This window comes from Panicum virgatum, chromosome 9N, assembly GCF_016808335.1.
Source record: "Panicum virgatum strain AP13 chromosome 9N, P.virgatum_v5, whole genome shotgun sequence".
NCBI classification, from domain to species: Eukaryota; Viridiplantae; Streptophyta; class Magnoliopsida; order Poales; family Poaceae; genus Panicum; species Panicum virgatum.
Genome location: NC_053153.1, coordinates 50,907,298 through 50,920,966, shown reverse-complemented (window position 1 = coordinate 50,920,966; position 13,669 = coordinate 50,907,298). Strand labels below are relative to the sequence as shown.

General features: G+C 43.6%; 1 protein-coding gene across 2 annotated transcripts; it reads right to left on the bottom strand.

The window, feature by feature from the left end:
• Positions 1-1,046: 1,046 nt before the first annotated feature.
• Positions 1,047-9,639, bottom strand: LOC120688104. Of its 2 annotated transcripts, XM_039970275.1 has the most exons (12): positions 9,311-9,374; positions 8,855-8,926; positions 8,541-8,593; positions 7,029-8,129; positions 5,622-5,707; positions 4,375-5,168; positions 3,850-4,269; positions 3,169-3,754; positions 2,854-3,084; positions 2,648-2,772; positions 2,120-2,563; positions 1,047-2,023 (listed from the first exon to the last, which is right to left on the bottom strand). In XM_039970275.1, the coding sequence occupies exons 3-12, from the start codon at positions 8,571-8,573 to the stop codon at positions 1,326-1,328; spliced, it is 4,518 nt and encodes a 1,505-aa protein (XP_039826209.1). In that variant the 5' UTR covers positions 8,574-8,593; positions 8,855-8,926; positions 9,311-9,374; the 3' UTR covers positions 1,047-1,325. The 2 variants fall into 2 exon arrangements, with proteins under 2 accessions (XP_039826209.1, XP_039826208.1); XM_039970274.1 differs by lacking the exon at positions 8,541-8,593 and having other exon boundaries at positions 1,054-2,023; positions 9,311-9,639.
• Positions 9,640-13,669: the final 4,030 nt, after the last annotated feature.

Sequence of the window (13,669 nt, the reverse complement as noted above, 5' to 3'; positions counted from 1 at the left end):
TCTGGGTGATCCGATGGTTGATCCTACTGCCTACCGGAGTCTGGCTGGCGCTTTGTAGTACCTCACCTTCACCAGGCCGGACCTCACCTACGCTGTTCAGCAGGTCTGTCTCCATATGCATGATCCCCAGGGGTCACACTTTGTTGCGCTGAAGCGTCTCCTCCGCTACGTCCGTGGCACTGTGGACCTCGGCCTGGTGCTTCACCGCTCGTCCTCTACTGAGCTGGTGGTCTACACCGACGCTGACTGGGTTGGCTGCCCGGACACTCGTTACTCCAATTCCGTCTACGCCGTCTTCCTGGGCGGCAACCTGGTCTCCTGGTCGTCCAAGCGGCAGCCGATTGTCTCCCGCTCCAGTGCTGAGGCGGAGTACCGGGCTTTCGCTAACGGCGTGGCGGAGGCGTCCTGGCTAATACAGCTCTTGGCGGAGCTCCACAGCCAGCTCACCAAGAGCACACTCGTCTACTGCGACAACGTCAGTGTCGTGTATCTCTCCACCAACCCCGTCCAGCATCAGTGGACGAAGCATGTGGAGATCGATCTACACTTCGTGCGCGACAGAGTCGCCATCTGCGATGTTAAGGTACTCCATGTCCCGACTACCTCCCAGTTTGCTGATATCTTCACCAAGGGACTGCCTTCCTCAACCTTCTCGGAGTTTCGCTCCAGCCTCAATGTAGCCAGTGGCTAGTTGTGGCTGCGGGGGGTATTTGCCCTTTGTACTCTATTTGTACTCTCTTCTTGTCCAGTCTTGAACACCGCTGTGCCACTAATTCGGACTGTGGGAGGGTGTTGGCTTTCTTGTTGTCCAGTCTTGAACACCGCTGCCCCGGTAGTTCAGACTGCGGAGGGGGTGTTTGTGTATATATGAGCCCATGTATAGAAACACATCTAGAAAATCTATATATCCCACCCTTCTAGAATTTGGAAGAATACATCTCATTATTCTCTCCTACAATACCTACCTTTATGGTCATGACACATTGCACATGCAAGATGGGACGCACCGAAGAATTACATCGTGCTACAGAGTGCAAGTTCAACCATGTAAAATTGAATTTATAGACATCCACATTCTGATATATATATCCTTTTTTATGTCATACCAATAGAGTTCATGGGAAACTAACACCATATATCACATAAAATACGGTAGGCAATAACATCATCAGACCAGCATCACTAGCAACAGCAGCAGATGCATATAACAGTGAGAAGAAAGGCAAAATATTCATAATTTAAAAGCTATACCATACTTCTACCCTGTCTAAACTCCATACAGCTAAACATAGCACAAAACTATACACTCGCAAACCTAAAAAACACTAAGTGTTAATGCCTGGCTTCTCCGGCAGAAATTGCTTCATCTCCGGAGCCCTACTCCCTTCCACAACACTAGGGAGCCCAAGAGATAGAGACAGTGGTTCATCATCTACAATATCTGAACCAGAAAGATTACGCTTCGTTGCCACCATAGATAGGGAAAGTGACAATAAAGGGGAGGAGCTCTCATCTGCCTTCAGTGATGCCTTATTTAAGCTAGTACTAGGTTCTGGGGAATCTTCATCATCAGATGAAAGAACATGGATGATACGATCAGGTACTGATTTTTTAAGGGAGCCAGGATCTGAGGGACCCCTGTAACTACACTGTAAATCATCAAATGGTGTATGCTGTCCAGCTGGTAAGGGGTGTATCTTGGACAAGCATTTGCTAGGTGGCATTTGATCTCCAAAACTGCAAGTAGAGTTTTTTTCATAAGAAGTCTTCTGCCTTTTGTAGGTGAGGTCAGGATCCAGAGAACTCGTATCTGAATTCAGAATTGATTCGCTTGGACCACCGCATATCTTTGATCCAATAAAATGGAGTTTCGATACTTCTATGGAGGGCAGAATTCCATGTTTCTTAGGTTTTGTCTCATTTGAGATTGACCTCATTGCACCTGGTTGCTGTAAAACACAGAAGACAGCTTCATTCTGATCTTCTTCCTCCATTTTGTTTCTACCTGCTGTTCTTGTGCTACCTGCAATGAATAGTATAAGAAAAATATAAAAAAAGAGAAGCAAGGATAAATCCGGAATTGGTCTGTGGCTTCATCACATAAAAAAGGTACCACCACCTTTTGCAGCAGTTGGATAGTCCGGAATCATGTCATGACCTCCTGTTGATAATGTGGGAGGTTGAGTTCCATAGGGAGCTGCAGTAGGATGCTCCGGTACAATTTCTTTTGTGTCTGCCGTTTCTTCATGATGTATTTCACTTGCATTCACCTTCATATCCTCATGTTTGGACTCCAACAAAATATTATGATCTACAGATGTACCAGACTTCTCGCTCTCTGATCCAAGTGAAATAGCTGGGTCAGATATATCATCATTGGGGCACTCATTCAGATCTATACCCAAAGATTGAAGTGCCTTAGGGGATCCCATATCATGCCGGATAACAGGTCCAGTGACTTGTTCTAATGAGCAATTATTTCTCTCACTCAGAGGAACTTCTGTTGGGCTACTTGCTTTCCGGTCATAAAAAACGCCCCAAAAGAAAAGTAAGCCATTCCAACCTGTAAAATATCAGATGGAATCCATTAAATGAGGCAAGGAGCAATCCTGCCAAGAGACAATGACAATAGCAAACATAAACTTACGTTGAATCCTCTCTGGCAATTTATCAGATGGAAAAATGAGAAGTTCAGTGCCACTAATATTTGCTGTAAGGGATAAATCACCAAGAAGCATGTTTTCCAAGAGTTTACCGTATGCCATTGCATAACTGTTCAAGGAGATCGAAGACCTCAGCCAGTATACAGAGGATTGAAACAGATAAAACAGTGAAATGCTGAGGAAAAGGTACCTTTCAACATCTTTAGCAAAGAAAAAAAGAGCAATATTATCCTCAGTTGGATTTACTTCCTTAAATTGCGGTGGCCATGAGGAGTGCCGCGGGACTTCTGCTAGCTGAATTTTGTCAGGTAATTGTTCACCTATTTCATGTGCTTTGGACGAGGCACAAGTAGACAAGTAAGCCTGAAACCCATCAAACATTTCAGGGGAATTTCCATGTCTTGAAACCTCAAAGCTACCCCTGAAATAAAAGGAATGTCCTCTTAGACTCTTTAAAATTATTAACTGGTTAAGGGGGTAAAAGGGAGAAGAGAAGAGGTCATACTGCCAGATGTAAGACAGCTCTGGAATAACTAAGTCTCTTAGAGGATTTTCAAGAGCTGAAGATTGATCAACAAAAGCTTGCTGCTTCAAATCAGGTTTATCCAATTTATTGTTAGTGGGGTATAGATTGTGTGCCATCTGAACACAATGTGGAACCTCATTCAACATATTTATATCTCCTGAAGCTTGAGCCACCTCTACAATTTTACAGGAGTCATCTCCTGTGCTTTCCAAAAGCTTTTGTTGGAAGCATACAACTTTAGGAGCTGAATCTTCAGAGGTGCTTGCTCTTGCCACATCTAGCAAATCTGATTCGCAAGTCGTGGCCGTAGATATTGTAGGAACCATCTCTGCAGATCCATTTGGCATTCTATTACCATTTTTCACTGAAACGAACAAATCTTCATCCTCAACATCATTTGAGCTATCCTTTTTGACACATTGGGATGGAACTGGTGGATCAGATATCTTCATTGCATGTGCATCTTTACCAGAAACAACTCCCATTGGTTTTGGATGTACAGTAACATCTTGCTTGTCATTGTCACCCTTCGACAAATCAGAGCTCTGCTTCTTTTCAACGTTTCCTAATTCAGGCAAACATAAAGAAAGCTCATCAAAATGAGCGAAAACTAAGATTTACCATTTCTCTAGAGAAGAGTCAAGTAAACGAAGAGCTTACCAGGTCTTCTACTACTTTTAAGTATGATTGGCACAGATTTTGAAATGTCCTGGTCAATTTTTCTCTCCCCTAACTTCATACAACTGTCAGGCCTTGGAGATGAAGGAATGTTTGGTTTTTTAAAACTAAAGGAAGCTCTTCTTTCTATTAAATTCTTTTCCTTCACTGGCTTCAATATTACTGGTTTTTCATCTTGAGACAAAGGAAATGTTTGCTTTTGTTTTGATGAGCCAGCATCTAAGCAAACTGCACCCTCACGTTTGAAAGATCCAGATTGTACAAGCTTTCTAATGGGGCCCTTATCTCTAGGATCTCTTGGGGAATATTTCGCAGGTTTCAACTTACTAGACACCCCTTCAACCAACTGCTTGACCTTTGGTCCATTGTTGGTGTTGTTGAAAGACAGTTGCTTTGATAAACCTGTTAAAGAAAATTAGGAGGTTAATAGAATGATCCAGATTAAAAGTACCAACAAATAACACAAAGAATGCTTTGCAAGTAGAACACAAGAGAATTTGGTCAAACCTCTTGGCGAGGGAACTGGTGTTTTAGCATTCACCATGTTTCCCAAGGAATATGACCGTGACAAGACCTGAGAACTTTTGCCAGCTTGAGTAATTCTCACTGGGGCATTATCAACTGAAGATAAACCTCCCTTGTTTGATTTCTTAAATGAGTTGTCACGAGAGATGACATCATGTTTTCTAAGACTGTCCGTCTTGAAGAGCCTAGGCTTAGGGGATGAAGTATTCTCTACCTGTCTCTTACATGATATAGGTGGACTCCGTAGTCCTTCACTTGACAATGGTGACTCCATATCAGTGGAAACCCGCAACTCCTTGCGGTTTAACAAAAATTCTGAACTTTGACTCTTCTTGTTTGAGCCTCCAGACGTTGGTGTTCCATAAGTGTGTGGTCGTGCATCCAAATCGGATGTAAGAACTTGCATCTTGTTACGGTTTGCAATGCCCAATAATTTTTTGCTCTTCACATCCAGTCTTTCAGCAGCTGGGGTGGCAACCTTTACTTTCCGTGTTTGTGTATCAGCTGAAGCTAAATGCAACTTTTTATTCTTACCATCACACTGATCAGCTGTTGGTGTGCTGTATGTGCTTTGCGGAGCATCCAATTCAGGCACAACAATTTGCAATGCCTTAGGCTTGCTTTGACTTTCTGAACATTGGTTCTTTCCTTCAGACATATTAACCGCCATGACACCATGGTTACTGCTTGTATTGTTCTGATCTTCCCTAAGCTGGCATTCTTCACATAACCATTCACCATCTGGAACCTTATCCAACTTCACCCGCATGCAGTAACTAGATAAACAAATAAATTAACAGTTAACACTAACATATCCATGTGAAGAATGGATGTTGCACATGCATTTTACCTTGATGTACCTAAGAAGTTATGCCACAGCCACTATGCTAATCGAAATAATCAACAACATTTTTTGTTTCCTTCAACACATACAACCTGATGAACCTAAAAACATTATGTAACCACCATGGAAAGGAAACTAACGTATGCGAATAAATCAATAGATTGGTGCATTGCTAGGACCTGAGCAGATTATCAGTGTAGGCAAAGCTCCAGATTAAATTATTTAAAGTGCCTCATTTGTATGAACTAAGAAAACTGCTAGTAAGTAGAGTCAACATGACTTTGATTGCTAAATGATTGACCTCTTAGCCAAAAAAAAGACTGAACTCAGCCAATAATAATTCCAACAGATACTACAAACAGAGTCATACAAGAATATAACTTACGTATGCTCCGCCCCCTCAAGGCATCTAGTACATGTAGCCAGAAGATACTCCCTACCAACATCTCCACATATATCACAAACGTTAACCTGGGTTCGATGCAAACCAGACACATAAATGTTATCCAACGAATATAGCATAGAGTAGACAAAAAGAATATGTTGATTACAAATAGTAAAGGAAATGCTTTAAATAATGCAGAATCAATGCAAACCAGCCATTTAGAAATTGTTGAACAACAAAAGTGACATAAAGGCAGACAAAAAGGAGAAAAAAATTATTTGCCCATGTATATTCAAATGCCAAGCTAGTTGCATATGAATTTTTTTTAGAAGTAGGCTGAACCTTGATCAGAAAATAAGCAAGGGACAGTTCATAGCCAAATAATGATTATATCCATAATATAATGATTACAAACAATACGGAAATTCTTTGAAGTATTTAATGTCTCTCTCAAATATAATCAAAAGTACCATGCACTATATTTCATGGAGAACTCCTTAAAAATATAACTACACCGAACACAGTGGAACCATCTAAAGTGTAATCGTGTTATTATCTACGGCTACAGAATTTAGTAGAATAGTGAGTTGGCTCCCATTTATAACTTGATAGTTGTAACTGTAGAGTTGATGACAAAATTCTCGCTGTTTGATACTAAGAATTCTGAATCGTTCAGATAGAAGTAGACACCTAAGAGATCATTAGCTTTTTCTAAACCAATAATCAGCCTGTTTAAATTCCAGTTACTGGTGGTTGATTATTGAATTTGTGACTGGTGACTGGGAGTAATCGACAGACGACAGGTTACCACCCAGTTACAACTCAGCAGGACAGCAGTGATATTAACAAAATTGATTACATACATGTTTCATAACAGCAATATTCAATGAAGAGCAGCAAACTTGTTAATCCCACATAATTATCAAAAATGAGAAAATATATACCAAATAACTTGTTTGCACTGGTTCTAACTATGGGTAGTGACTTAATATTGTGTGAAATTAAAAAAAAATAGTAGCAATTTGAAATTTTGAGATTGACATAGGTAGAATACATGCAAAAGCTCACTAACAGCCAATGGGTAATGCTAGAGGATATTCCAGAATTACAGATATTCTACCCAAGACTATTTAGAGTTCAGACATCAGAATAAGACTTGACCAATTCAAGCTATCATCCACACAAAAAGGCAGCAAATCGCTACAGGTATAACTCCTAGATAAATGACAATGAAACTTAGGTTGATCTCACATTCTAACAGAATACCACATGGAATGTGCCATCTTTAAGAACACTGAAACTAAAAAATAATGGATTCTTCTTTTAATTTCACTACTAGTAACTAAGACAGTAGCAAGCATTGCATTTAAATGGGAGGCCATAAGAAGTGATAAAGGAGTTACTTACATCTATCAAGCCTTCCAAATTCCCGCCTTCTGTCGTCATATCATGTTGTATATTCAACTTTCCATCACTACATATATCCATTGAACAATCTTGATCCCAATCTTGTTTGTCACCCTTATTCCTAGTAACACCATCATTAGATTGGATGCCAGCAGGCTCTTGAATTCCATCTTTTGGGCATAAGGTGCCATTGTCCAGATCCTTCGATGAGAAACCGTCTTTATTTTCATTTCCTATACTGTAACCTGCCAGCGTGCCCTGGTTGACACCATCAGGGTTCAATTTTCCACCTCGTCGCTGTTCTATGTTATTATTTGAAAGAGAAACCTTTTCACAAGCTTGATGAGATAAATTATCATGTGCTTTCCCAGACTCATGATCTTGCTTCTTAGGAGATAATCTGCTCGATTCACTGACAGAAGACTTGGTTTGCAGCAACTTTTTGGTCGACATAGAAGGAGAATCTGCAGGAAACAATCTACCAGATGCACTAGGACGCAAATTACGAAGATCAGATCCTTTCTTAGATTCATCAACACATTGATTTCTTAAACTGCTGTAGCATGCCATGCTGTTGTCTTTATAATCATTAGCAGTCAAATCTCGACTGGATGCAGAAGTCGATAGTTTTTTCCTATCCATGTGAACCTTGCCTCCTGCTGATGTACCAGTAACACACGAGTTGCTGTCATCATGGTGTTCTGCTTTAGATAGTCTTGTATCTTGATTTAATAGCCTCCTACGTTTTGCTGGCATGTCAACCTCCGAAGAGTCGTCTGCAATGGACGATCTTGCAAACACTTTATTATTTCCACCAGTTACAGAGTAAGAAACATGACCAGAGGTTGCACTAAACTCATCGTCGTTTTCTCCTCCTTTATTGCGGAGCCCTTTCTCACTACGAACAAGTGAATTGTTTCTTACTTCTGACCTTGTGGAGCATGTTTGAGATGATGCACATTCAGCATTCGAATCCTCAACTGCAAGACTTCGGTGTAAGCAAGAGGAGCAAGGAGCATAACAGACATTACATGTGCCTGACTCTGCCTTCACACGAGTGTTGTTGCTTGATACCACTCTTTTCCTTACCGCAGCCTTTTCCTACAAATATAAACAATATCAGTCTTAAAACCATTACTCATGCAACGACAAAAACAAGCATGAAGCCCTGAAAAGTACAAGTAGCATTCTCACGTCTGTCAAGACATGGATACAACAGTAAGAGAGCATGGGATATAAACTGAAGAGATTGCTGCTTAAACCAATAAATGGACGAGACAAATGTTATCAAAAGCATTTCTAGGGTTTGACCATTAAAGTACTTCCTTCTAATTGGCACACTGCCCTACAACTATAAGCTATTACATTGGCACATTAAATTTAGACAATGGATAATGGAGTGTTCCACCAAAATTCTGCACATGACAAACAAAACTGGTGATGTATACAATTTACTATGTATTAGGTTTACTTGAAAAAAGACCAATGTGTCATAATATCATATCAAACAACCATGTAAGGAATGACCATCAAAGCAGCCTCCATTTCCAAAGTGAGAATAGCTCCTGCAAAAAGCAGGAGATGCAGTATTCATGCGCTGACACATCCTTTGTCTACAGCATGATGGTATCCGAATCACAGTCCAAGCATCTATACTACCAATAAAAACTGGAGGCATCGAGTAAAAGAGCAGCAATCTATACTGAACTACTTCTGAATTATGAGCATCTGATGATCCGACGAACAGGACGCATTGTAATGATATTCTAATGGGACAGAATATTTCCATGCATATGCAGGGAAAACCACACGCCTCTAATGCTCACCTCCATCTTGGCGACCAGTTCGCAGTGCCCCGACCCCTCCGCGCGTCCTCCGCCGCGCCCTTCCGCTGGTTCCTGTAGAGGAGAAGCAAAACGCGTCAATCTCCAAAACTTGGGGACGGCAGTATCAGTGGGGAAATCGCATAATGAACAGGCCACATATTTTCGATTGACGAGTGAATCAACGTGAACATAACACCCAAATCAAACGGGAGGAATGGAAACGTATTCAATCAAATTCGATTCGCCCTCCTTGTAAAGCCGCGTCACCTGAACGAAGCCCGAATCCCATGAGCACGCACGCGCATGCAAGGTTGCAAAACCCCGAATCCCGAAACCCAGAACGCCCCCAACCCAATCGAAAGCAATCCCCATCTCGTCCCATCTCGTCCTACGGGGAAAACCCAACAACCACCAAGGCGTAGGCGGTGGGGCGGCGGTGGATGCGGCACGACGCACCTCGGGGGCCGCGAGATCCTTGTGGCGCGTGCGATCGTAGAGATCCCTCATGGTGCGCTCCTGCGGCGCCCTCATTCCCCTCCCTCCCACCCCCACCGATCGGCCGCGCCCCCCGCCCCTACCTCCCGGCGCGGCCGGCCAGCGGCTCCTCCTCCATCCTACCTAGGCTCCGGCGAGCGGCGGGCTCCGGCGAGGGGGAGGAAGCGAAGACGAGAGTGATTGGATTGGATGGGGTTCGCTCAGCCGTGGCGTGGCGAGGAAGCAGCAGCGCCGCGGAAGAGAGCAGAGGAAGAGAGAGAGAGAGAGGAGGAGGAGGAGAGGAGAGGAGAGGAAGAGAGAGAGACTGGTACTGGTAGTGCTTTAGAAATTTGGACTCCGGGGGGCGTGACGGTGACGCGACGGGAGACGGGCGAGATGGGAACGGAATGGAACGGAGCGCGCGAGACGGGGTCGCGACTCCGGCTCGCTGACTGCCGGGGCCCGCACGGGTTCGCGGCCGTAGCCACAAGGTCAGTCTTGCCTGGCCCTCCGGCTGGGTACGGTGCTTACCGGGGGGGGGGGGGGGTACTTAAATAAAAGGGCTGGCCGGTGGTAATTGTGGACAGCTGGTGAGTTAAGTGGTTATGCTGCTGGGAGATACTGCTGCAATAGCTATACTACTATGCATGTACTGCATCTGCAAGAATTAAAGACGGGATATATATGCAAGTAATCAATGGTGTTAATCTTTTTCCTGATTTCATCGGCCATCCTTTGGCAGGGATTTATGAGTTGCTCAACGGGAATAGTGGGCCGGCTTCGTTTACTTTGGCACCTCTTTATACCTCATAGATATATACTATATATGCTCTAGTAAGTATTTTTATTTTTGTCGATTTTCAATATATTTTTCTCTCACCACACGGTTTTTTATTTAATCATGTCCTTCATCCCTTCAATTCGACACGGTTTTTAGAAAATGAGGAGAAGGCACATAGATGTAAAAGTGCTACGCATGAGCAACAAACTCAAAACAGATTTTAAAAAAGGGGGGATACTGAAGGCAAATAACACCGTTGTACGTGTTTTTCCTCCAAATGGATCATCTGAGCATTAATGCGCGAGAGAATGAAATTTGCAATGATCATAGGGGAAACAATAACAATGTGGAAGTTAAGAGACACTCGATCCACCAACCGAGACAAGTGTGTTCTTGCTTTTCTTCTATAGTTAGTTTTTCCTGGAATTCGTATCCTTAGGTGGGATACGTATACCTTCTGTTGTGTAAACTAACTACCACTTCATAGCAAATTAAATTAGCACATAATGGTGTATAAGATTCCTTCTCGACAAATAAAAAAACCTAAAATGCATACTAGACCAGTTTGGCTCATAATGCAGTAGTACAAATCTTTCTTTTAAAACATTATTCAGTGCTTAAGGTTGTGTGTGTGTGTGTCTTCGAACATGTAAAATGTTCTAACGAGGAACAGTGGTTATAGTTGATATATGCCGTGTCCGGAGACCGCGTCACTGTCCCAATGAGTCACTCATTCGTCGTTAGGCGGTTTATTAATTAAAAGAAGTCAGACGATGCACATGCATGTAATATAATGTGATACTTTGCGTGCCGAAAATGCGTAACATCGCATGTAAAGTATGCAAGTTGTTTTAACTGGCGCTTGCAAATATATATGTATGGCAGCTAGCTAGGAGTAGTTTTCATTCGTTGTTGACGATCTTTACAAAAACGTGATGTGCGCGTGATGTCGGTTTGAAAGTTGACGAACGTGTACGCAGCAAATCAAAAGCAAACGCGTCGTCAGCTCCAAAGACTTCCTTTATTTATTTTTCCCATTCTTTTTTCTTTAATTTTGTTCCGAAGAAAATTGGTACGGTGGCATTATTGTCCATTGTTCATATACTCCTACATGTATGCTTGATGCTTCAGAAAATAGCAGTTGACCGATCGCTCGATCGCCCTGTCGTCGTTCAAGCCGTAGCGTGCATTGGTACGCGCTACGCAAGAAGGTTGGCGGTGGTGATGCGGTGCATTCACGTGCTTAATCTTTTTTCAAAGCCGTGAAACGAGGTATAGCTTAATCCTGTAGCGAGGACATGTCTCCTGTTTCTTCAAAAAAAAACAACATGGCCAATGAGCACCAAACGTTAGAGTATTATTTGGACTTCTTGTTGTTGAACGGTTAAAAAAATATTAAAAAATATTTATTATAAAATCAGGCACAGATGCTAGCTGCATCGATCAGTAAACAAGACCTAGCAAAGTCTAAAGCACAGCTACTCGCTGCATCGATCATCTTCTCTATTCCTCAGGGCCCAAGAAGAGGAGAGCCATACGCGAAAGTGATTCCATGTCACATGCAAGGTTACACGTGACAGGAAGTTACACACGTTAGCTAGGGCGTGGGGGTCGGGTTCACTTTTTCTCTGATCCGATAGATCCTGTTCTACTATATATACCTTGCAAGAAGGCATCTTTCATCCCCATCTATATCGATCCCTGTAAAAGGAGAGAAAAAAGAAGCAGAAAATCACCGCCTCTTTTTCTTTGCGATGAGATCGAGAACTTATTGTTTATTTTGCGTGAAAAAAAGTTCTAAATTCGATGCTTTCTGGCTCGCACACGGCATTCCCGAATTAGCAACTGATCTTTTTCAGAGCATCGGTCTAGTAGTATTATTATTCAACAGTGGGTACATGTACATATGGCCACTGTTCATCTCTCGCTGACCTTTGGCCCCACCTGGTGCAAGGTCCGGCCTGTCAGTGACTGTACGACCCCAGACACGGTCTGGCCTGAGTGTCAGCCGGCTTTCGTGTGTGTTTCGTAGGAGTAAAAAATTATTAGGGGCCGGGGGACAACAAGGTGAGGGATCATACGTGTTTGACAAGGTATTCCGCGGCACATATCTCGTAGACGGCCGATGCAGCGTGACACGTGGTCGGTTCAGATGTAACCAGAGCAGATATTTCGGAGGCGCTGGAGTGCACGGCCTGGGGGCAGCTTAAAAGCTTGGTCCACGCGAGCAGTGCGCCACGAGCCCACGAACGCGAGACTTTTCTTTTTTCTTTTTTGAAACGCGTCTGCCCAGCTATTCGTGTACTTCCTCCCTTTAAAATTGTAGTTTTTTTAAAAAAACTAGATATATAATTTTTCTATGTATTTTAGAATAGTATTTATCTAGATGAATGATAAGAATTATGTATCTAGATTTGTTAAAACAAGCTAAAGTTTGAAACGGAGTGAGTATATAAATATCGCTTTGCTTGTGCATGAAATCATCGCCTGCCAAGTAATGTGCGTGCCACAAGCTAGCTAACGGTCACCGGTCAGACATTCTGCAAGCGGGCTGCGCAGTTGCTTCATAGATAGGGTAGATATCAACTTTTCATGAACCGTTGATAAGAAGTTAAAATACATCTAAATGTCAATTTAATTTGTTAAAACTGTTATAAAAATAGGTTATGATAATGCTAGGTATTAAAATATTTTTTGTAGACATAGTTAAAATTAAAGAATTTTGGCCTATAGTAAAATTAAATGACGTACTCCGTATAAAGTATCACCGAAAAAATGGAGAGCTATAGTTCATTTTATCAGATCGCGTGTCAAATAGCCATCCTATGAAAAAAAACTTGTATTGTGAGATTGTATCGTTCATCAAACCATAAGGTACACTACTCAAGGTGATGACACGGTACACTTGGAACCCAAAAAAATGAAAAGATTGGCCTAATTAGTACTCCTACCGCAATAGATGTTCTGCTCCAATGCAGAGTTGTGCTAAAGTTAGGCCAATCGCGGCCGGCCGGAAGAAGTTGCTAGCTAGCTGAAGAGCTCCGTAGGAAGGAGGTGTATTGCACCGAACGCCTCCAGTGTCGGTCGGGTTCGAGCGGCGGCGCACCACCCATATGCACTTTATCGAGGTGGAGTGCACGCCGGCGTACCTATCTGTCGCCCGGCACGTCACGGCCCCCGCGCCCCAGCAGCTATAGGCTACGAGGTTCCGGGGATGACACGTGCGCGGAGCCAGGGCGCCGCGCCACTTGGCCAGCCGGCCGGGTCGCCCGCCGCCGCGCTCCAGACACGCGGTCACGGCGCACCGCCCAAGCCCGACACGACCCGGCCGGGGCGCGCGGTCGCCTCTCGCCCGCGCCTCCCCCGAGAGATCCGACGGTCCCGGTCTCCGCCTGCTGGCGGGCCCTTGGCCTTGTTCTCGAAGCTTCCGTCCGCCCCACGCCAACGCCGCGAGGCAGGCAGGGCGCGGCCGTGCCGGGCACGCCTGCCTCGGCTCGGATCGGTCGGATCCGCTGCGGCGCGGGGAACAGCGCGCGGGCGTTCGTACGTTCGCCGTGTGG